The 24,014-nt window shown below is 38.8% G+C and overlaps 3 protein-coding genes across 3 annotated transcripts; 2 read left to right on the top strand and 1 right to left on the bottom strand.

Moving 5' to 3' along the window:
* Window positions 1-1,151: 1,151 nt before the first annotated feature.
* On the bottom strand, window positions 1,152-1,620 carry LOC306695472 (retinal cone rhodopsin-sensitive cGMP 3',5'-cyclic phosphodiesterase subunit gamma-like; the record flags this gene model as incomplete). Its single annotated transcript, XM_079158725.1, has 2 exons — window positions 1,152-1,269; window positions 1,517-1,620. The coding sequence occupies 2 exons, from the start codon at window positions 1,618-1,620 to the stop codon at window positions 1,152-1,154; spliced, it is 222 nt and encodes a 73-aa protein (XP_079014851.1).
* A 3,932-nt stretch (window positions 1,621-5,552) lies between these two features.
* Window positions 5,553-5,975, top strand: LOC306695967 (retinal cone rhodopsin-sensitive cGMP 3',5'-cyclic phosphodiesterase subunit gamma-like; the record flags this gene model as incomplete). The annotated part of the gene is made up of 2 exons (XM_079159424.1): window positions 5,553-5,662; window positions 5,858-5,975. The coding sequence occupies 2 exons, from the start codon at window positions 5,553-5,555 to the stop codon at window positions 5,973-5,975; spliced, it is 228 nt and encodes a 75-aa protein (XP_079015550.1).
* An 8,218-nt stretch (window positions 5,976-14,193) lies between these two features.
* On the top strand, window positions 14,194-20,355 carry erp27 (endoplasmic reticulum protein 27). The gene is made up of 7 exons (XM_079159578.1): window positions 14,194-14,397; window positions 15,293-15,378; window positions 16,600-16,737; window positions 18,157-18,273; window positions 19,219-19,344; window positions 19,476-19,673; window positions 20,261-20,355. Exons 1-7 carry the CDS (start codon window positions 14,340-14,342, stop codon window positions 20,300-20,302), a joined length of 765 nt encoding a protein of 254 aa, XP_079015704.1. The 5' UTR covers window positions 14,194-14,339; the 3' UTR covers window positions 20,303-20,355.
* Window positions 20,356-24,014: the final 3,659 nt, after the last annotated feature.

Genomic DNA, 24,014 nt, shown 5'->3' on the forward strand with positions numbered 1-24,014 from the left:
AGTTCACAGGAGAAGTGGAGGGTCGACCAAGAAACAGATTTTAAAGTAAGAAAGTTTATATTATATATAATATAACCCCAGCGGTTATTGTATTGTTGATACTGTGCAATGGCTTGACTTTCCCTAGTTGAATGTTTTTATTTAGGTTCATGCTAGCCTCAAAACCTCGTGCTACAAAGTGTAGCTATCTGATAGCAGCTTGGGTTGGGGATGCCATAGGAGCAGCTCTCTATGTGACACATGCACATTCAGGAGTACAGCGTACACACCCACAGAACCACACAATTGTGCTTGTGCTCGATTTAAAGTTACAAAAGTTAAAAGAAATGTGTTTACTTTTTTCATGTTTATTCTTTGTTCTTCAATAGAGTTCTTCAATAAATTGGATGGCTTGGATCTTATTCTCATTGTTACATTTATCCCCAGCAAGTGTTTCCAACAATGGAACTCAAGAATGCATTTTTCATTAACTCGCATGATGTGTGATTGCGTAATAGATAGTCCAAGTGAGTTGTAATTGTAGTAGATAAATGTGGGTACTTTGCATCAAAGTTGGAAAGATCCATAACAACCACTGATTCAGTTCTTGATGGTGTGCACAAATTTACATTCATTGTTCATAAAAGTAGAAATCATAAACGGCTGTACATTAAAAAAGGAATAGCTCCAAAGAGGAGGAAGGGTCATGGTGTAGAAAAGGTTGGAGAGAAAGGAGCAAAGGTTTTGTGGTGATATACTTCAAAACAGGTATAAAACCAGCTTTCAACAGATGTCGTCCATCGTCTCTCAGAAATGCACAAGCCAGATGCCGTATGGTGGAAGTATGGGGGAGGAGGTTTGGAGCTATTGCTCGAAGCATAGACACCTCGGTGAAGTGTGTGTATATAAATATATATATATATATATATATATAAATAATTGTGATATAGAACTTTTTTTAAATTACTTTTGCCAATTTTGCCACATTTTATATCAGCTTTTGGGTATCAATCTTTGGGCCTTTTTTCCCAACGCCTACGTGGACCTAACACAACAACAGACATCAGGTCAGGTATTTTGGTAGGGGAAGGAGAGCAGGGCGAGAGGGGAGGACTGGGCCAAATCGGTGCAGGAAGGTAAAATAGTTGTGGTGAAAATACTGCAGGTTTTCTTCAGACAATTCCGTATTTGGCCAGGTCGCTGAGCTCCATGTCCCCGAAGGCTTCCCACGGGCAAACCACTGTGATGTCTGTGCCCAGGCCCTCCATGCCGGGGATGTCGTCTCCGAATCTGAAAAAGAGTTGATATGTGACTTTCAGTTGTGGAAGAATTCAAATGCAACATTGTGAAAACTGTCCATTACCACCTTTGACTTAATTGTATTAGCTTATTCCATTATGTTGTTGTTTTAATGTGGAGTCTTAATCTGAAAAGTAGGTAGTAACGGATAAATGTAGTGGAGTAAAAATGACTATTTCTGTACTGCCACTGTATAAAGTAGAAAATCTAAAATACTAAAGCACCGCTATATTCTCACCCCTTCTGGCCGGGTTTAGGCGCCTTGCTCTTGAAGGTACGAGTAGTCCTCTGCTTGAACTTGGGGGGTCCCTTCTTGTCGGAGGGAGTAGCTGCGTCTGCCATCTTTCAGCACTAAGAGAACAACAACTAAAAGTCAATTTGTATGTCTTAATGTGTAGGACCCCCCCCCCCCCCCCTCCTCCTCCTCTCAGCCCCGCCGCTCCGTGCTTGGATAATATATCATCCTCAGGTTGGGTCAAAGTAGTGACTAAAGCTGGCACAAAGCTCCCTCCAACCCTGTTACACAAACAGCTTTGTGTATTTTTACACCTTGGCTTTAAAGATTACTCTTGCCCAGTAACAGGCCGTACATCTTGAGGCCAGGATATCGCCACGTTCACCTAATTCCAGTCTGAAGTCAACACGCCGGCTGTTTGTTGTGAATAATAACCCCTGAGTCGAAGGAGATTTTGCCCCCAACAACTCATTTTGAATCTGCTCTAATCCGACCTTTCTGTGACTTTGGTCATGAATCTTATCTTACTGCAACGCTCAGCGCTGCTGTGGACCAGAATCTGACTTTGACCTCTCTGATGGCATAAAGTCTCAGTGAACCAGTTAGTTCTTAAACTTCACACCCAAACTCCTAATTTAGTTACAGAATTCCCATGGTTTTAATCAGCCACAGCTGACAAAGTTATCAGTTATTGTTATCAGTTATACAGAGTATAGAAGTCAACGCAACCGATACTGTAGCATCTGGGTTGTCTCCAATAGTGATGAAAATACCAAAAGACTTCTCTTTTTAACTGGTTTTAACCTCATTAAACTAGGATGCACTCTTGAGATCTAAATCTTTGTTTTGGGGGGGGCAAAATGGCTGCCCAATTATTTAACATAAACCAGCAGAGATCTGATATTTACTGAAAAGAGAAGAGTAAGGAAGGGAGGAGAAGTCACATAGCTAATGATGGTTTGCATCAGAATTTAAGGTTTTAGAAACAGAGATGTGCGCAGTGCTTTCATTGGCTCGTTGGTTTCAGTTTTCCTTTAACGTGTTCTTATTTATTAGTTTTGTCTTTTCTTATGTATCGCTGCCACTTATGTCATTACTGCTATTGCATGTTACTATGATTTATCCTTTTACTATGCTGCAAGCAAATTTTCCATGAACTGAACTGAAAGTAAGACCTAAAATGAATATCAATCTTTTGCACATACATAATCATTCGTCCTTAGGACAGAGGAACAGACATTTGGAAGTCCTGCCGTTAATATTTGAACATGTTGAGCGGAGGAGTCGTTGCCCAGATATTGCAGGGCCTCCACAATGTAAAAAGAAACTAGTTAAGTAAAGTCAATTTAAATTATATAATACCTTACAGAAGAGACCAAGAAAATGTATAAAACAAAAGAATGCAAAGTGCAGATATAAGTTATAAGGTGGATAAAACGACACAGAAAATAATCTGGGTTTTCATCTGCATTAAAAAAAAGGTTTTGGCTTCTCAGACACATCTGAGGCTTTTTCCAAAATTGATCAGCAACAATAGCACATCCCAAGAACAGATTCCTTTGTCTAAAAAATAACTTTGGTTTCTACCATTTAAAGATCACATCCGTGACACGTGCACCTCACTCTGATCTCACACTGTTGCAGCACCTTTCTGCACTCTTGTTTATGCTCTAACCTTAATCATTACAGCAGTTTTAAAAGTCAAGATCATAGTTTGGCCTTACCTTTTCTGTTGTTGGCTTCAGGTCGACGTGTCTCTGGTCAGTGTATGTCTTCCTGGCCTTTGCCCTGGTGCCTTCTTATATACGACCTGATGCTAATCCCCCTGACATGCTTATCTATGATTTTCGGGCCCCTCCGCTCTGTAAGATTAAGGAGGGGGCTCAACAGGGTGTCCTGCCATGTGAACACGTCTGCAGCATTGCATAAGTGAGAGAGACTCAATTCAATTTACTGTATGATGGGAGTTGTTTTGGGACCTGATTCTGAATATGTGAATTCTTAATCAGCTTATTTAAAAAAAAAAAGGTGACAAAGCTAGAAAATGTACTTTAAATTTAGGGGCAATTTGTATCCTCTAACAAAGTCATGGAGTGAGTCTTGTATGTTTGACCCTCACACGTGTCTCTTCATGTCACATTAACTCTTGTTGTCAGATACTGTGAGTGTCTCTCTTTAACCTGAATCTGTGCGAGTCTGAGGTGAAGGATTAAGAGCTTAATGTTAAGTGTTCTTTTTCTGTCATGAGGGATTGTTCTCATCGCTCAGGGCTTCCCTGATCTTCCATCACGTGCTTCATCCAGCGTATCAGTTGCGTCATGTTTGTTTACAAATAAGGTTAAAATACATCCCAGTCTTCAGTGTTTTACAATTACTGCTGGGCTCTGTGTCTTTATATGACCAGAACTGCCATTTAAGTCATATTTGGAAATTGCGGTTTTCAAGTCTATACATGGAAGTAAATAACTGGAAACTAAAAACTACATATTCATCAGACATACTATCATTAAATGAAGTAGTAGTAGTAGTAGAAGTGGTGGAAGTACAAAAATGTACAAAAAGTACAGTGAAAAGTACAAAAATGTCCCATTAAACATAAAGTTCTTGAATTCAAAATTTGACGAAAGCAAAATGTATTTAAAGTATCACAAGAAAATGTCTCACCATGCAAAATGGCTCTTTTTAAAAAGTTAAAGAATATATTATTATACTTTTTTTTATCACTATTGATTGTAAGAGCATTTTAATGTTGTAGTTGTACAGAAATGATAAAAATGTACTTAAGTAAAGTACAGAGGGTAACTGTCCACTAGTGGTATTATACTGTATGCCAAAGGAAGGGAGCTGGCAAATGCAAAAAAAAAAGAAGGAATTTCTAATTTAAAATATTCATCAGAGCAGCTGCTGGTTCACATCTTTTTGTGTTATTCAAGATATTGAGTTCCTGTATTTTGGCACATTCAGCATAACATATTGACACCTCCCCATCCTTTTTTTGGAGCCTTTTATCACTAAACGGGTTGAAAAGCCTTTACATACTGCTTTTTATAGATATGTAATAAAAACAAAGGACATTGTTTTACACCTGCAGTTATTTTTCATATACATTAAATAAACGACTCGTGTGTCTAAACTAAAATGAGAAGTTACTTCAACTTGATTACTGTCACATACTGCCAATTAATGACACCTCAATAATTCACTTTATTCACACGTTGAGAGATCTGCAGTAACTGGAAGTACACCTGTGTTTATATCTCGTCTCTTTGAGGCTGAGCTGGGACAGATGAGAACGGAGCCAAGTTGGCAAATAAAACAATCACACGGCACCATCTGATGGGATTAGTCATTTGGAGGACTTTAAAAAGGGACCGTCGGACGGAGAGAGAAAACCACAAGTAAGAAACAAGCGAGGCTCATCAGACAGCATCAGAAAAACACTTTGACTTCAACAGAAGGTGAGTTGAAACTGCAATTTTCTCAGCTCTGCTACGGCTTTGATAACATGTAATGCTTCAGAGAAGAAAAGGACAGACAGAGTGACGGCTTCATAGCTTTTCTTTCAGCAGTATTATGGCTGAAAAGGAGCTGAAATGAGATCTGAGATTGTTACGGAGAAAACCTTACAAGGAATAGTTCTTTGTGCCGGCCTTCTTACTGACCAAAGCCCAGTCCCTATCTCCATATAATGTCCTCTTTTTACTCGATGGAGGAGGAGTTTTGAACGTTGGTTGTACTTTCTATATCAATGCTTTATGTATTATGCTTTGACGAGCTATTGATTTTTGATTTTACTGTAATGACACCTCTATAAAGGGGAGATTACTGGCTGTCTGTAGCAGAGGAATATGCAGAAACAAGATGTTAAATTAACACAAGTTAATATGAAATGACACACTTACAGTAAATAGGGTTTCAAAAAAGTGGAACGAAATTGAATAAAAATAGGTGCAGTGCAAGATATGAATTAATTTGTCATTTAGGACAAAGCAGTGTCATGGATCTCATGTATTTTGTTCTTTTTCAGTAAATAATCAAAATGTCAGACGCAGATGTCGCAGTCCCCGTCAACAAGAAGGCACCTCCCAAATTCAAGCAGAGGGCCATGCGCACCTTCAAGAGCAAGGCGCCTAAACCCGGACAGAAGGGGTGAGATGGATTTAAGAACACACACACACACACACACACACACACACACACACACACACACACACACACACACACACACACACACACACACACAATAAACAAGTATTTTCTTCATTTGCCATTTTAGTCCTTTACTTTCATACAAAACTTCTCTCAGTTTGTACTGATCAGATCTTCTTTGTCTCATGCGCTCAGATTCGGAGACGACATCCCCGGCATGGAGGGCCTGGGCACAGACATCACAGTGGTTTGCCCGTGGGAAGCCTTCGGGGACATGGAGCTCAGCGACCTGGCCAAATATGGAATTGTTTAGCCCGCTGGCCTCTGCCTTTACCCGTATTGCCCCTCATGTATTCCAACTTTCAGCTGAAAATCGTGAACTTGTGCTCTAGAGAGGAGGCAGATATTGATTATTTAATGCTGGAAAAAAGAAGAGACCTGAAACCTGAGCTTGTACTTTCCACAGAGGAAAGAAAAGGAATTATATATATATATATAGTATATATGTTGAAATATAAAAGAGGGTTTGATATCTGTTATCACTGTAAAGATTTCTTTCACCTCGTCTCTCAAAGCTGCAGATTCAACATGCACAGATGTTTATTTTGTGTATTATCTAAAATGAACATATATTTTTATGATAAAGTCTATCGTGAAATAAATAAGTATGTACTTTGTCATTAGAAAGGAACAATTACATTGGCACAATAAATGTTAATGTTTTCCATGGAACCGTCTGTGTGTCGCTCAATAACTCACTTACTGACTCTGCTGTGGCCCGTTTTTAGCTGCCGCACTTGCAAATGTAATGTTAGTCATTCAAATTGTAAAAATAAATCCGGCTTCAAGCACAGAGGTTGATAAGAAGATGAATGAAGCTGCTGTTGCCATGGCAACCAACGCTGCTTATTCACAGTGAGCACAGTACGTCTTTTATTTTGTCCCACAAGTAGATGGAAGAGAGAGGTTTGACAGAGAGGGCCACATGACAATAGGCATCAATGTATCTGCTTTTACAGAAATCTATTATTTTCAAGAAGTTTAATAAAGAAGTCAGAAACAATTTAACAATAGATGATTCCACCCCTTGTTCCCTGTTTCCAGCCAACAGCTGTTCTTGCTGGTTTTCCTGGCTCCCAGGCCATGAGGTTTTCTGCTCCGTCCCTGAGTAGACAAACGCAGAGTGCCTGAAGCAATGTGGCGTAAATTTGGCAAACATGAGTTGAAAAATCACTCCACCGCCAGGAGACGTTGCTTTGACCCCCCCCCCCCCCCCCCCCCCCCCCAAACAAAGGTTAAGAACCACTGCTCTACAGAAGGTTCTTGTACTATTCTGATCTTGGTCCATGAATCCCGGAGATGAATCCACGAGAAGCCCTTGGTGATGTGAAGCTCACCCCCCCCCCCCCCCCCCACCCCCCCCCCCCCCCACCCCCCCCCACACACACACACAAAAACTCACACACACGTCTCCCCCCAAGGTCCCTGCTAATGAAGTAACCAAAGGTTTTGAACTGAAAGTTGCTATTTATACCACATTTCATGAGGCATTGTCCCTTTGTCTGCTCGCTGTTTAGAGGCTCAAACAACTAATTGGTGCAGTGACACGAATGTACATTGATGTCTGGAGGACACACACACGCTAACACACACACACACACAAACAAACAAACAGACATTGGCACCAACAGAAATGTTGCCATGGAGCTGCTAAGAGAGAGAGAGAGAGAGAGAGAGAGAGAGAGAGAGAGAGAGAGAGAGAGAGAGAGAGAGAGAGAGAGAGAGAGAGAGAGAGAGAGAGAGAGACTCTTGGAAAGGGAGGGGTGAGCGAAGGGGTTTTCAGTTGGTTGCAATCTACAACTTCACCACTAGATGCCACTAGATCCTACATGCTGGTCCTCTAAGTGCGGCTGTGATACCCCTTATACTTATACTTTACTTGAGTATTTCCTTTTTATTCTAAGTTAGACTTCTACTTCCATCATAAGGAAATATTCAACTTTTTAGTCCGCAACATTTACTTGACAGCTATGAATAATATTTTACTCTGCACAATAAGATTGTATGTACAAAACATATAATTATTTTATCAAATGATACATTATTATAAATAAGTAGCCAACGTTGCCAAGGCAACAAAAGCTTCATTCATCTTCTTTTCTCCTTCACCTGCTGTACAGATCAGTTATTATGCACAAATGATACTAAATGATACTCTGAAGCCAGAAAATACGAACAGTGAAAGACACCAGAGGCTTGCTTACTGTTTGTTTTGTGTTGGGTGTGAAATGTTAAAATCATTTTAAATATCAGGGTGATGTTTATAACAGGCAGGACACAAAGACAGATGTTCTATGGAAACTGTTAACATCTATTGTGTTATTTTATGGAATTGTTCCTTTCTACTGACAAAGTACATAAATAATCTATTTCACTGAAGATTGAAGTGAATTATAGACTTTGTCATGAAAATAAAATTTGCCTGATGAAATACAGAAAATAAACATCTGTGCATGTTGCATCAGCAGCTTTGAGGAGACGAGGTGGAAGAGGAGGAGAGAAACTTTACCGAGATATCAAACCTCCTTTAATTTGACAAAATATATACTTCCTTTGATCATTTTTTTTTACCCGTGTGGAAAGTACAAGCTCGGGTTTGGAGCTGCTGACTCTCATAACGAGGACGATGGAGAATTGGTGGAAATGAGACAAGAGAAAGTGCTGGATCTCTATTTTTTACCCCAGGTCAAACCTTTTATTCATCAATATCTGCCTCCTCTTTAAGAAACAAGTACAAGATGTTTAGCTGCACAGTCAAAAGTTGGAATACATGAGGGGCAATACGGGTAAAGGCAGAGGCCAGCGGGCTAAACAATTCCGTATTTGGCCAGGTCGCCGAGCTCCATGTCCCCGAAGGCTTCCCACGGGCAAACCACTGTGATGTCTGTGCCCAGGCCCTCCATGCCGGGGATGTCGTCTCCGAATCTGAGCGCATGAGACAAAGAAGATCTGATCAGTACAAACTGAGAGATACAAGTACTTACTTGAAAGTAGGATTAAAGTGACAATTAAAGTAAACACTTGTGTATTTTTCTGCTTGTGTGTGATCTTAAATCCATCTCACCCCTTCTGGCCGGGTTTAGGCGCCTTGCTCTTGAAGGTGCGAGTAGTCCTCTGCTTGAATTTGGGAGGTGCCCTCCTGTCGGCTGGAACTGCAACGTCTGCCATTTTGGTTATTTACTGAAAAAGAAAAAGAACAAAATACATGAGATCCGTCAGGTGATAATCTCTCCTTCATAGTGGTGTCATTACAGTAAAATCAGAAATCAAGCCTGTTAAAATAACGGACATAACATCAAAGCATAAAGACATTAAGCATTGACAAAGAAAGTGCAACCAGCGTTCAAAACTACTCTGGGTTCATCCAAATCCGTCGAGTGAAAAGAGGACATTACAGAGAAATAGAGACCGGGCTTCCAGCAGTACCAACAAGAAGGCCGGCACAAAGAACTATTCCTTTTGAAGTCCCAGTAAAAGAATCAGATCTCATTTCAGCTCCTTTTCAGCCATAATACTCATGGAAAAAAAGCTATGAAGCCGTCACTCTGTCTGTCCTTTTCTTCTCTGAAGCATTACATGTTATCAAAGCCGTAGCAGAGCTGAGAAAATTGCAGTTTCAACTCACCTTCTGTTGAAGTCAAAGTGTTTTTCTGATGCTGTCTTACTTGCGGTTTTCTCTCTCCGTCCGACGGTCCCTTTTTAAAGTCCTCCAAGTGGCTAATCCCATCAGATGGTGTGCGATTGTTTCATGTGCCGACTCAGCTCTGTCCTCTTCTGTACCAGCTCAGCCTCGAATAGATGAGATGAAGCAAAGCGAGATATAAATACAGTACAGGTGTACTTCAAGTCACTGAAGATCTCTCAATAGATAGTCAGTCAGTCTGTCACACACTTTACCCCTCAGCATCAGATTGTATTACAGTACAAGTAGCTACTTTTCTTTTTGGTTTAGCAGAAATAATGTATTTCTTGTATATGAAAAATAACCGCAGGTGTAAAACAATGTCCTTTGTTTTCACTATGTATTAATGATTATTTATGATTATTGAGCATTTTCTGCTACTTTATACTTCTACCTCACCAAAATTCAGAGAGAGATATTGTATTTTTACTCCACTGCATTCATTTGACACTTATAGCTACTAGCTACCTTTTACATTAAAAACACATGATATGCTTATATGATATGATACAGTATTATACTACTTATCTACCGAGTATACACAGTATCTACAATTGTCTCCACATTGACCAACTACAACATTAAAATACTCACACATTTATGTGTAATTGTTAGAGAAAAAACAATGATATGATACAGCTTTATTTGTGATACTTTAAGTACATATTGCTTGTAATACTTCTGTACCTTTACTTTAGTAACATTTTTAATTCAACACTTTTATTATATTTATTTTATGGTATTTCTACTTTTGCTTAAGTAAATGATCCAAATACTTCTTCCACCACTTCAACTTCTACATTTAACAATAATACGTCTAAATGTCTGATGGTATGGAATATTTAGATTTAGACTTGAAAACAGCAATTTTCAAATATTACATGACGCGTAACAGCAGCCCTATAACACAGAGCCCAGCAGTCATTGTAAAATACTAAAGATATATATATAGATATATTTTCAACTTATTGGCAAACAAAAATGTGTCCTGACCCCATTGGTACGAAGATCTTTCAGCATGTGATGGAAGATCGGGGAAGCCCTGAGCCATGAGGTCAATCACTTATGACAAACGCAGAACAGAACACCACTCAGCTCTTAATCCCTCACCTCATAACATGGACTCAGGTTAAAGAGAGACAACACTGACAGGTGAACAAGTGCTGATTTGACATGAAAAGACACGTCTGAGGGTGGTCAAACATGAAAGACAGTCTCTATGATTTTGTTATAGTATCAGATGTTGGCGCTAAAATCGTCACTATTTATATTATTTGACAGAAAATTTGAATTAAAACCCCATTTTCTAGTTTATCAGCTTTTTTTGGATTTAGCTGATTAAGACTGCGTGGTGTCTATTTTTGCACGCTGGCTGTAGGATTGCACTTTGCAAAGTCACGGAAAGCACATGCACAGTAATCATCTTGACTAAATCTCACTGTGCACCTTGTTTTGTGTCCTAATTTCCTCTAATCTCTACTTTCAGTTTCTTCTTCATGATACCGCACATTGAAGATGTATTCTGCCCGTCAGAAGCTGCTCTGGTATTTCATTTTGCGAATTGTCCTGAGCCATGGACAATTATATAGTACAGTATATATAGTGTATATATAGAATTGTATCTTTTCTTTAAGAAATACTGCACATGTATAGCAAATATGTAGTTAAAGATAAATAGCTGAAAGTAGTTAGTTTAGTACACACATAGCAACACGGACAAAACTAAATAAAGAAAAACAACTTGATAGCTTAGGGTACACAGAAAGCAGTGCAGAACCCAGAATACTTCAGGTGATGCTTGTCTGGTACTAGTCAGAGGTTTTCTCTCCACTTTGTTGTTTGTTCCGAGAAGAAGGTTCAACTCTTCACTCTGAGGCTCGACCAGCTGGCAGCTAACAGGCTGTAATAGGATTGGGACTTGTCCACAAGTGTCAGTGCAGAAAGATGCCCTGTGTGAGTTTTATCAGCGATAGACGATCCTGTTGACCCTAAGAGTTGAATGAAACAGACAACACATGCACACACTCGGGGTGTTTTGCTAGCTGGTGTATTATTTTATCTTGAAATAAGAGGGTAATTAACAGTAGAGTGTGAGATAAACATTTTTTTTGAAAGTCTGGTGTAAAGTAAATGAAAAAAGTATGCCAAAAATACAAAATATAGAATGTTGAAAATCAGTTATTAAAAAAACATAGTATAGTATGCTGAAAGAAATCATAAAGTAAAGTTATAGTTTGTAAAAAAAATCATAAATTGTCTAGTATGTCCAGAAAAAGTAACTGAATAGTACAGAAAAAAAAATCATGAAAATGTCTTCATACAGCACGTTGAATGAAATAAGTCACAGTATATTGTGTCCAAAAAAGCCCTAAAAAGTCAAAGTATAGTTTGTCAAAACATTCTTAAAAGACGCATCGTATAGTAAAAATCATAATGTATCGTATTTAATGAATAAATCATAGTTATATAGCAAAATTCATAATGAAGTCTTACGTTAAAAAAGTCATAAAGTCAAAGTATGGTATTCAAAGAAATCATAATATGTCATTATAGTATGTCGAAAAAAGTAATACAAAAGTCGTAGTATAGTATTTAAAAATAGACAAAAATCAAAGTATGTGTCAAAGTCATAAAAAGGCATTTACATCATCAACAAACATATGTCGAAAAATTCATAAATACGTCATAGTATGGTATGATGATAAAAGTCACTACTATGACTTTTTAATATTCTTTGGAGATGCCAACTACTTATTTTTTAAATATGTCATAATCTAAAAAGAAGTGAAAATAAAAGTAATACTACTGCTGCCTTGTTACTCAGTACTGTCATTTTTAAATGAAAAGGTTCTCGGTCATTTAAACATTTTCCAATGTAACTTATTTCAAAGAAGACAAAGTTGTGACCCCCCCCCCATAGTCCCTATCCTTACACATACAGTATGTACCCAACAAGTATAGCTATTCTATGGATACCTTGTATACACTAAACAATACGTCATTTGTGGGCTGTGATCTAAATCTTCACCTTCCACTGTGCTGTCACGCTCATGAGAGAGATAAGTGTTTGTAAGAAGCTTTATTTGGTCTCTGCCTGAGAAGAGTTGCAGTGTCACTGTGACAGACGTCACCTGTACATACAGTCACAGAAGTCATAAGCCTATGGCGTTAGCTGTTGATCTATTTGCAGTATTAGTGTTGCCCTGTTGCCCTTAAGCCCCATGTGAACAAACCCAAGACCTGACAGTGAGGCGAGACCCTGTGTGTCTTTAATCTCAGAAGACGTTTGTTGGTGTTGTGATAATATACAACTAATGAGTCTCTAACATTTGTTTTTTTTTCATTATTGTCCTCACTAAATAGCTTCAGGAGGCTATTTTTGTGTGTTTTTTCACAATCAGAATAACCTTTTTTATCTTCAATAATTTTAGATTTGTATGCAGAGTATTCTGATTTTATTGAGGCACAAGAGAAGGTTTACAGGGTTCAGACCATTTTGTCCTCAAGAGTTCATTGTATCTTTGTGCATCCAGACGTTTGTTTCTGCTCTGTGGTCGACCAAACTACCCTGCCAGAACATTTTTAGCAGGTTCCTCTGTCAATGGGAAAAATGTTAAAATCATCATGTAAAACATCAAACTTCATATCAATTATTGTTCTGGAATTTAGTTTAATAATATCCTTGGTGCTGTTATGAATAAATCTGCATTTCAGAGGCTTTTAGTTTTAGTTTTAACATCAACACATTCTTGTTCGTCTTAGGTGACAGTTTCAGATTTTTGTATTATTATGATTTGTGATATCATGGTAACAACATCAATAACACAACAGATTTTTCTTAAAATAATTTGCAGTCAAGATACTCGCTTGCAGAGGTAGTGTGCACTTAATCTACTCATACTAAATCCATACTAAATAGTTTAAAAATCTAGTATTAATAAATATTGAAATGTCACATTTAGACACTTCCATTTTATGGTGCGATGTGTGTTTTTTTTAATAAAAAGTCAATTACTCAAAGTTATTCAGTTGATTTGTTCAAATCTTGTTTTCACATAGTTTGTTTTGAGATGTTTACTGATAATTATTTATCTTAGTTTACACTTACTGAATGTTGGAAATAATTACCTTTCATCTTTAAAGTATTTATATAAATTCATAATAAATCTGTTTTATATTGCACACTCAAAGAGGATTTGCAATATTTAAAAAAAGCAAGTTAAAATATGTTAAAAAGTTAGTAAAAAGAAGAAAATCAAGAGTATAACATCTAGATTCACACCTTGATTTCTTGTAATAACAGCTATTCATAAAAAAAATAGTGAGATTGCGTCTCCAAATACCAAAAAGTAAGGATGGATTGTCTGGGAGCTGTGTCCCTCCTGTGGTGAATGCACCAGAATGCAGCCTAGTTAGTCACGGGTCACATCGGCCTCCTCACTCCAAATCTGCAGCCTGAGTATGAAGCAGGCTGCTTTGTCAGCAAAGCCTCACACCCACAACAGATTAATGTAGCACACTGCAGCACAAGACATTTTGACAGCAAAGTTGCTACTAAGATGCTACTAACGAGCCACAGGAAAAGGTGTGCGATGTTTCTCAAAAGCAAAGGTCAGCTGGACCAATGGGACCATTATTGTCCCCACGCCACAGTGCGGACACACACTCTCACCCGTCCCCTGTCGCATGGTGACACGTAGTCTAACGTCCCAGCCCGCCCACTTATCAAGAACACCTGGCTGGTTCTCATGAAAGGCTCCAATCACATCCCAGAGAGGTTGCAAGCAGCCACATCCGGCTGCCATGTGGCGACTGTCGGACACAGAGCAGAGGTGACGCGACTCCTCGTACAAAGTCAAACAGCTACAAAGTCTTCAGGACATTCCTTGCTTTGTTCTCTTTTCCTGCCAGCCTGTCAGCTGAATCCGTTGAAACATGCTGATCACTCTGTTTTTCTCCCTCCTGGTGTCTTCTGTCGTTGCCGCAGAGAAAGGTAAATTGATTTAAGTTTTAAACGAGTCTTCTGGTTTTTTATTCTACAGTTCTTTCCTCTGCTTTCAGTGCGGACAAATCAAACGTGCCTCAAAGTGTTGTAACGACACAGTTTGTAGACTTTGTCTTTCACCACTTCCCACTAACCATCACATTTTTACCAATTGTGTAAGATTTGTGTGAGATTAATAGTCCACGAAGGATGAATCCTTATCATATTGGTGATCCCCTGCCTTTACCTCGACCATGAGGTGGACATATCGGATGGATTGCCATGAACAGACATTCATGGTCACCAGATGATGCATCTTACTGACTTTGATGATCCCCTGACTCTCTTATCTAGTGAAATATCTAAACTTCTACTTGATGGATTGCCACATATTATTGTCTAGATATTCATAGTTCCCAGACATTGAATCCTACTGTGGTGATCTCCCGACTTTTCCTTCAGCAACACTATGAGGTTCACATTTGGGGTTTTGAATGAAAGATTATTGGATAGATTGTCGTGAAATTTGGTAAAGACATTTATCCGCCTCAGGATTTTGGATATTGTTATTTGTCCAATACTTTGGTTTGTGATCAAATACCTGCGAAACCAATGAACCAACTGTACTTTGTGTTAAGTACTTTTAGCCAAGTTTGGGATGCTTAAGTGCTTAATTAACAATGGTTTAAAACATTATACCTGCTAAATTTCAACATGTTAGCGGTTTTCGTTAAGAGGATGTGATGCCGACGTTAGCGATCAGCCCACAGCTGTATCTAAGTACTAAGTACAGCATCACTGAGCCGCTAGCATGGCTGTAGACTCATAACACTGTAGAGACGAGGACTGGGACTGTAAGGCGCAAATGAAGTTGTGTTGTGTATGTTGTGTCTTTCTGTCTCAGACAGTGCCCTTCCCAGACTGACTGACACCAAAGCTGCTGAGGCCTTCATCGACTCTGCTGAAGTGGTGGTCATCGGATTCCTGGAGGTCAGACATGCAAATTCCATTTAGAGAAAAAAAACAAGTCTCAACCATGGGCTCAAATCAGCTTTTAGACATCTTTTAAACAAGCCCACAGGGGGCTGTTTTACGGCTTAGTTTATTATGCCAACATGCACGCGGCGAAACCACACGTGATCAGACCAATTAGCTGAGAGTGAGACTGTGAGGGCTCCAAAAATACAGCATTTGTTTGCACCCTGGTGTTTTTGATGCCGTTGTCACGAATAGATTTGGAAGAACAAGAAGAATTTCCTGTGGCCACACCTTTGGCAGCGCTGGTGCTTTGAGGACAGAGAGTGACTAGCCGTCCCAAAGAGGCGAGCCCTTTGGCCAGCCTCTGTGTGCGGGGGAAGATGGCGGGCCACTGGACAGGAAATACATACGTATCTGAGGACTTGTGGGATTGGCTTCATTGACCCCCTCGTAAACAAACGCAGGGAGAAGTTTCATGAGAGGAGAATGGAAGAGAGAGCACATAAGGCATAGTTGGACCGTGATGCTGAAGGCAAAAAGAGACCAAAATATTGGGTGCTGTGACTCACTGGGATTGAACACATATTACAGGCTGCAAAATGATAAAATGGATTGCCAGAGCTCATGCAATACTGGCTCAGAATAGACATGATTCACCTTCCTTTGAGTCAGACCTCCTCTCTCTCTTGCTGGTATATTCCTTTGTTTTTTTTTACATATTCTTGGTGGAATGGTTACAGGAGCCAGTTTTTGGAAGCTAGGCAGCCATCGACCACTATCGGAACCAAGTTTTCCGCAGATAATGATAGTTTGTTAAAGCTGCTATTGCCGCCTTGGCCGATTGATCGCTCGACTTCCAGCAAAAATATAAAACTTTCCTCTAAAAAGTAATGGAGTAAAAGTATAAAGTAGCACAAAATGGAAATAGTTAATTTGATACTGCATATGAGCATAACTTCCCTTCTCAGGGCGTCTCAAAGTGCTTGCCTGGATTTGAAAGATTCATTTTACTCCCTACCTGAGGATTAAGGAATGTGTTTTCCATTTTATATTTGCCAGTGATTCCAAAGCAGGTTGTGCGAGAAATACGATAGATGTATAGTAATCCAAAAATATTACGGAAAAAGACAAGAAATGTTATTAAAATCACTACATAGTGTGCAATAATGAAAGACAAACAAAAGAATGATTGATGAAGCTGAGATGTAACTCTGTTTTTCTCTCATGTCTCAGGGAGAGGAAAGTCACGGCTATCAGGAACTTGTTTCAGCCGCGAAGCGAGTTGACTCAGTCCCTGTGGCCATCTGCACGGAGAAAGAGGTGCTGGCGGACTACAGTCTCTCCTCAGACACCATCGTCCTTTTTAGAAAGGTATTCTGCACCATGACGGCTGAGAACAATGACAAGGAGCCACACAGGTTAACGTATAGGCCCATAGGTAGGGTGGGGCAATATTGACATTGCCCTATTGACATGAATGCTTTAAAAAAAACAACGAGAAACAAGATTATTGTCCAAAAATAGCCAAAGAGATAAACTTAAATGTAAATATCTATGGACTGGGGACGCATATGTTGCCATACTCATAAGTGGCCACAATGTACTGGCAGTAAAGCGCTATTTCACACAAAAGCATGCTCAGGTCAATAAATCTGATGAATCAACTGCTGCTCTTTGTGGATGAAGCCGGTGACAGGTTTACGTTTTACGTTTTCTATCTAACGAAATATTCCACTTCAATCCACATTTGTTGGCGTTTAGCCTTTCAAAGACTTTTTTTCACTGTATTCAAAAACAGTTTACTCTTTCTTTATTAATGGGTTGGTCTAGCAGCAATCTAACACCACAAGTTACATTTATAAAACCACAACAACACAAAATCGGACGCAAGTTGTTACTTTTTCCATGTTTTGATAGAGAAAAAGAGAGGGATTGAATATAACGCAACATTCATATTCATAACAGGCGTTTCATAATAAAATATGGTTCTGTTATTGTGGATATGTGAGGACAATTATCATGCAATCTCTTGTTGAATGATTATATTATCATATAGCCCACATCTACATATAGAATACTCTGCTTTGTGTACTCTCTTTTATCATTTATATATTATATAAAAAACATATTTCTTTATATTCATCAGGTATGGCTCAAAATACATTAATCAAATCGTCTAATACGATAGTAAAATCAAAATCAACTTAAATACATGTGTTATAACACTTTTTCTTTACACATGAATTCGGCACCAATAGCTGTATTTACACATATTATGCATGTGTCATTCACATTTGAACTATGACTAAAACAAATTGGGTAATTCGTACAAATAACAAGTTTTACTGCATTTCTCATTCATTCAGCTGCCCTGAGTGTTATTGAAGCTGTTAATGAATTAAACCATTTCAATCTTACAACATTAGACTGAATAGTTACCAGTTTACCCACCTGAGAACAATGAGTCATACACGTTAGCTACAGAATGTTCTTGCGATCTGTTGGTTTCCTCAGTCTTAACCTAAACTAAAACAAAGGAACCCAAGCCAATGGCAGTGAAAAGCACCATGCAGGGTCAACTGTATAATAGCAGGTAAACTATCATTTCGGTAAATAGGATTAATTCAGTGTTGGTGTTACGAATGTTAGCAATTATGAAATGTGTCAATAAATGACTGTTTAATTAGTGTCTGTTTTTACCTAACTTTTTGCCTCTGGCAGATATGTTACAGTCCCGTATACAGCTTACATCAGTTGTATGACAATGATGACGTGTGTCATGTGATCCAGGCAGATAACCACCAGGAGAACCTCGTTATCGCCACAACCAAGAAGTTAGAAGCTGACGGTCTTGTAAACTTCATCACCATCAATGAGGTTCGATACATCACAGAGTACAACCAAGTGGTAGGTCCAACTCATGTCGTCATCAGTGTCTATTAAATGCTTTTCTGGAGCCAACAGCCTGCCTCTGTCTGTCAAACTAATTATTTATTTCCTGTCATTTATCCCCTAAAACTGTACTTAAGAATATTTTCATTGAAGACAAATACACATTTTAAAAAAGAGTAAAAAGCCTCCAAATACACTTTTTATGTTCTCCACTGCCAAACTCTCATTTTCCCACAGTGATGGAGAAGTATCCAGATCTTTTAATTGAATAAAGTAGCAATAAAATACTGTAGAAGTACTCAAGTAAAAGTCATGCATTCAGGAAAAGTACAGAATTATTAGCAACTAAATGTAATTCAAGCATAAGTGAAAGTATGGGCAGCAGAATTTCAGTCAGTGTTATATTACCTTATTATAAATCATATTTCTGATTATTATTTATGATGTATCTGTGCAAGCAGCATTTGTCGATGATTACCAAAGTTTTAGGGGTTTTCATCAAGTAGATTTTAACTAGTTTACATACTGTTGGGTAGTCATTTCTTGAAACTGTATCATTTCAAAAAGTCAGATTTATTCTAAAAGTAACTGTCGGATGCATTCAAGAAAGTACAATATTTCCCTCTGAAATGTAGTGCAGTAGATAGTACATGTCACAAAATTGTACTTAAGAACAGTACTTGTGTAAATGTACTTCGTTACTCTCTACCACTATTCAAAGTATTCCAAGAATATAAATGTATCCAACATGAATGGCAGGTTGCAGCGCTGACACGATCCAGTAAGTAGTCGCACAATCGTCCGTGCAAAGAGAAAACAACACAATGAGATTTGAAAATAACCTGCTTGTCCCTGTTGGAGCTTGTCAGTTGAGAGGAAGGACATCATGGGTGGCCAGTTAGAATATAACTTCTCCCGTCTTAACCCTCATTCTGTGTATATATTTTTCTCCCTCCTCAGACCGCTGTGGGCCTGTTCAATTCAGAGGTGAAGACACACCTCCTGCTCTTTGCCAACAGGGGGAGTAAAGAATACACTGCGCTGACTGAGCGACTGGGAGCCCTGGCCCCTGAATTCACAGGCAAGGTGAGAATAACCAAATGACTTCACTTAAAAAAAAACAATAGTTTCAAATACAACAGCGTGATTTATTTTAATCAAATTATAGTAGAAGTTACATTTCCTGTCTAAATGAAGTCATAAAAACTGTGTTCCAGTTCTTGTTCGTGCTGATTAATGGAGCAGTGAAGTCCAACTCCCGGTCACTGGGCTACTTTGGCCTCAAGTCCCAGGACCTCCCACGAGTTGGTATATATGATGGCAGCTCTGACATGAAGTGGCTCCTGCCCGCTGGAGAGATCTCCACTGAGCGAGTGCGGGAGTTCTGCCAGTCCTTCTTACGAGGGGAACTGAAGGTGAGCGGCCATTATGGCTTAACCTAAACTTAATCACTGCTGATGGTTAGATATATTATGACCTTGTAGCTGCAACAGCTGGTTAAGATTTGGAACAATTTAAAGTAAAAAAAGAGCTGCAGTTTGGTGATTTCAAATAAAAAAGCACAGTTAAAGTAAACAGGAGCTCTCGTTCACTTGTCGTGAAGGGAAAGTGGCAGTGAGTTGGAGCACACCAGTAATGTTCAACAAGAATAAAAGCACCTCTTGGCCTCACTGTAAAGTATATGTGCCACACAAAAGACAGGAAACCTCACTTTATGCACTAATTTGCTCGGTTGCACCACACAGTGCTCCAGCTGGGTGTGACGTAGAGTCTGAAGCTCTACAACAATTGGGACCAGAGTAAGAGCAAGGATATCAACAAAATGGCATAAAAAATACTGAAATCATATAGTGTATGATAGATAAAACTCGAAGTGAAGCAGAACCATAATAAACTAAATATCCATCACATAATGCATCGATGTTGGTGACTTTGAGGTCCTAAATGAATGCACGTGTGGTAAACTACTGTATTTCACTTGTCGCTCTTTTATGTTTCTCAGGAGGTGAAGCAGGAAGAAGCTGAGGCCAAAACAGAGCTCTAGGACTCCTAATCAAATGTAAATGAATTGATGTGTATTAAATAAAAAAAACGAAATGGAAAAGGGCCGTCTGATTCTTTCTTCTGTGAAACTATGGCTGTGTGTTAGAATGTAAAGCCTTGTCATTTCTTCCCTCCAACACAACAGAAACTATGCAAAGTAAACATTTGCATGTGTGTGTGTGTCTCATGTGTCCTCACATATTTAACCGGGTGTGTGTTGTGTTTTGTCTGTTTACGCGAGTGTGAGCCCATCTGCGGTCTGGTCAGCGGGGCCGCAAGTTACTGGCCACAAATCGCAGCGATCTGGCGGAGTTTGTCAGTCTGTCCACTAATGTTATTGTCAGGACCACAACACACCGACCTCAGAGAGACTGACAGAGAGAAGACTGGGAAGAGCTGGACCAAGGCCCTCAAGCTTCTCATATGATTCGTCCTGGAAAGAAAAGTGTGTAAATACAAATAGAAAACATCATCTGTACATGATAAACTGACATAAGAAAATACCAATGATGAATAGCAAGGAATCACAGAGGCAGCAATCACACACAGCTGAAAGCAGGGCGTCACATTTAAAAAGGGATTTGACTCAAAGACATATCGGTCTCTAAATACGTATTTAGCAATAAAAGCTTTATAAAAGCAGAACAGACGGGCTGTGGAGTGGAGACATCAAGAGTGAAAATGTTTGGGCTTGTCCCAGAAATATTCTCTCAAGTAAGAAGGGGATTTCAAGGCCCAGACTTGGGATCGGTATAATTATTGGTGTTGTATTGCCAAGCGGATGCATCCGGTGGAATTGGGAAAAGCCTGGCAGGTGGATGTTTCTCAGAGGCCAGACGAAAATATACAGCGTGTGTCGCCGGCCATCTGAGTTTGTTTACGGCTGCAATGGAGACAGTCCACGGATGAGACGGTGTTACATAACGCACTGCTGGGGTCTGTTGGTGGCAGCGAGATGACTTTAAACCATCAACAGGCCAGCTGTAAGATAATGCCCCTGTGTTGAATAGGTAGTTGATAAATGTGGTGCACGACATGGTTCTATATTAGCATGTTGTTTCTGTCATTTTAATAAATAAAGTTAGGCTTCTGAGGAGTAGAAGTAATAAGTGAGGATCTTCAGTTAGGATCTCAAATTGTGTTTAGTAACAATTGCTCTAATATTAATGTTATTTTCAAAAACTAACTAATAAAATGTATTTCTCTTGGATTAGCGGGAAAGCAATTGACAAGTAACTTATTATTTTAAAAAAACAAATCATTGTAATTTACTTTTATACAATACATTATATATTTACACAATACATTTGGTTACTTTGATTTTCTAAAGAAACAAATTCATCACTGTGATTTCCACTGTAATTTATTGAGTACTGTAATGTCCCATTAAATACACAGTATTCTACTGTGAAAAAATATGCAGTAACAATATACAGTACTTTACTGTGGATTTCACTGGCATTTATTTTTACAGCCTTGAAAACCGGGCTGCTTTTCTGAGCTCATGAAAAGATGACTTTTCAGAGATGCTGTTCTCACAGGACATGTGCACATCTACAGCAGTAACAAGCAACAACTACACATTCAAGGTGCAGTCAGCGTTTCTGAAGAAAGATTGTTGATATTTAAACTCAACACCCAAACAAACCCCCCCCCCCCCTCCAGATTTACAGTCCCTCTTGCTGCCTTTTCATTCTCTTTCTACATCCAAGGCCTTTCCCTTTCCTGGCTGGAATAGTGTGAGGTGTAATCAGTGCACACACACCACGGACAGCTAGCGGGCCGTGAGGAGATATTCACTGAATTTGACGAGAAGCATTGGATTAGAATCGCTGACCCCACCTTTAATGCAACAGTATAATCAATTTAAAGACATATATAACAGTAAAACACTGACAGGGACCATTTTCTGCACAATGAGTACCTTTAGGCCTATTCTGAAGTACATTTTCGTTTACTTTTACATAACTGAGGTTTTGAAAGCAGGACCTTCACCTGTAGTGGAGCGTTTTCACAGTGTGATATTGCTCCTTCTACTTAAATAAAGGGTCTCAATACTAAGTCCGCCCCTGGTGAGAAGCCTTTCTTTCATGACATCTCCCATGTTGTTTCAACAACTCTACTCCTTCATCTAGTGCTCGAACACAAAAGTCTCTAACTCGCATTATTTCCATACATCAAACTTTTTTTTTAAATGGCTGCTGTCTGTTTATCCTTCCATAAGGTCATCCTGATGCACTTGGCAGAATATATAGATATTGAATAGTAGTAGGTTACAGTATGTGCTTCATTAGATAGGATTAAATAGCTGTGGTATGACTCCATAGTGTCACTGTTATGGCTAATAAGTCTCTGGTGCTGCAGGAGATCTGCTATCAGTCTGCTAAGCAGAGAGCCGTACACAGTAAATGTCTCTCTCAGGAGTTTTTCAGTATTTATAACACAAAACATAATTTTTGCATCGATTGCAAAAATATGGACACTTTTAGGCCCCCTCTCCTTCAACATGTCTGCACTGTTATATGCTGCATTATATCTCCCAGTTTACATTTTCTTTTATTCACGTACCGTAATACAAAATCACAAATCTATCCTTTTTTATCATTCAGTTGGTGTATTACAGCATATTTCCCGTAAATTACACCTTGCTGAGGTTACACATGCTCTTACCTACAACCTAAAATGTTCTCTGTAAGTCATGAGCATCCACACACGCACACTGAGGTAATGGTTTAAAAAGAAAAGTCTAAATACACGCCTGTAACTGGTCATTTAAAGCTTGTTTGTTGCAACCATGTGATGCGTGTGTATCATGCAAGTGGAGTAAAACTGGCAGGGACCAAGGACAAAAGAAGGAAATTTACAGTGAAAAATAAGTTGTACACCAAAACAGACTCTTTGCTGTGTAGATAAACCTGCTGTTAACACTGATCTGTCCTTTACATATCTTACTGGTGTGTTAACGTGGGCTTACCGTTATTGGTGGTGGGATTTGTTTGTTTAAAAGCTTGATACAGACCTGATGGAGCCCTGGTCTATTAGGTCTGAGATGCACGCTCATCTCCAGAAGTGTCAACTCAAGGTCAATAAACAGCCTATAGATGCACTTAAAGGAGGGGTAGGGAAGAGATATGTCATGAATATGAAAGAAATACATAAATGATTATGTTGTAAACCCATTCATCAAATGGCAAAATGTTTCTAAAAATAACCCTTCATACACACGCAAACACACAAATACAAACTGTAAACCAATGAGACTAATGCACATGAGAAACAGAAATAATAATAATAATATACTGTATATAAATAAATAAATAAACTGAATAAAAGACAATAACAAATATGATATATATGATGCAATAAAATATCTTAAAACATTGATACAAATGAAATAAATTATTATTATTATGACATTTTAAATGAGGGCTATAAAACCTTCTTATTAAAAGTTTAGGTTTAAAGACAAAAACAGTTTCAGTCGCTCTCCGGTCCTCAGACAGTCTGCCCCAACGACTTGGGAAAAAATGCATTTTGGAACAACTAAAAGACTCAGAAGATGAACCTCAGGGGAAGTGCTTTCAACAAGTAAAATACATTTTAAATCAAATCATAAACTTACAGTGAACCAATGCAGCGAGTAATGGGTTCTCTCCTTCTGGTCCTGGTACAGTAAAGATAGTATTATATTTGGCCTGAGAGGATACCGTATC

Source organism: Pholis gunnellus (assembly GCF_910591455.1).
Source record: "Pholis gunnellus genome assembly, chromosome: 5".
In the NCBI taxonomy this organism is placed as follows: Eukaryota; Metazoa; Chordata; class Actinopteri; order Perciformes; family Pholidae; genus Pholis; species Pholis gunnellus.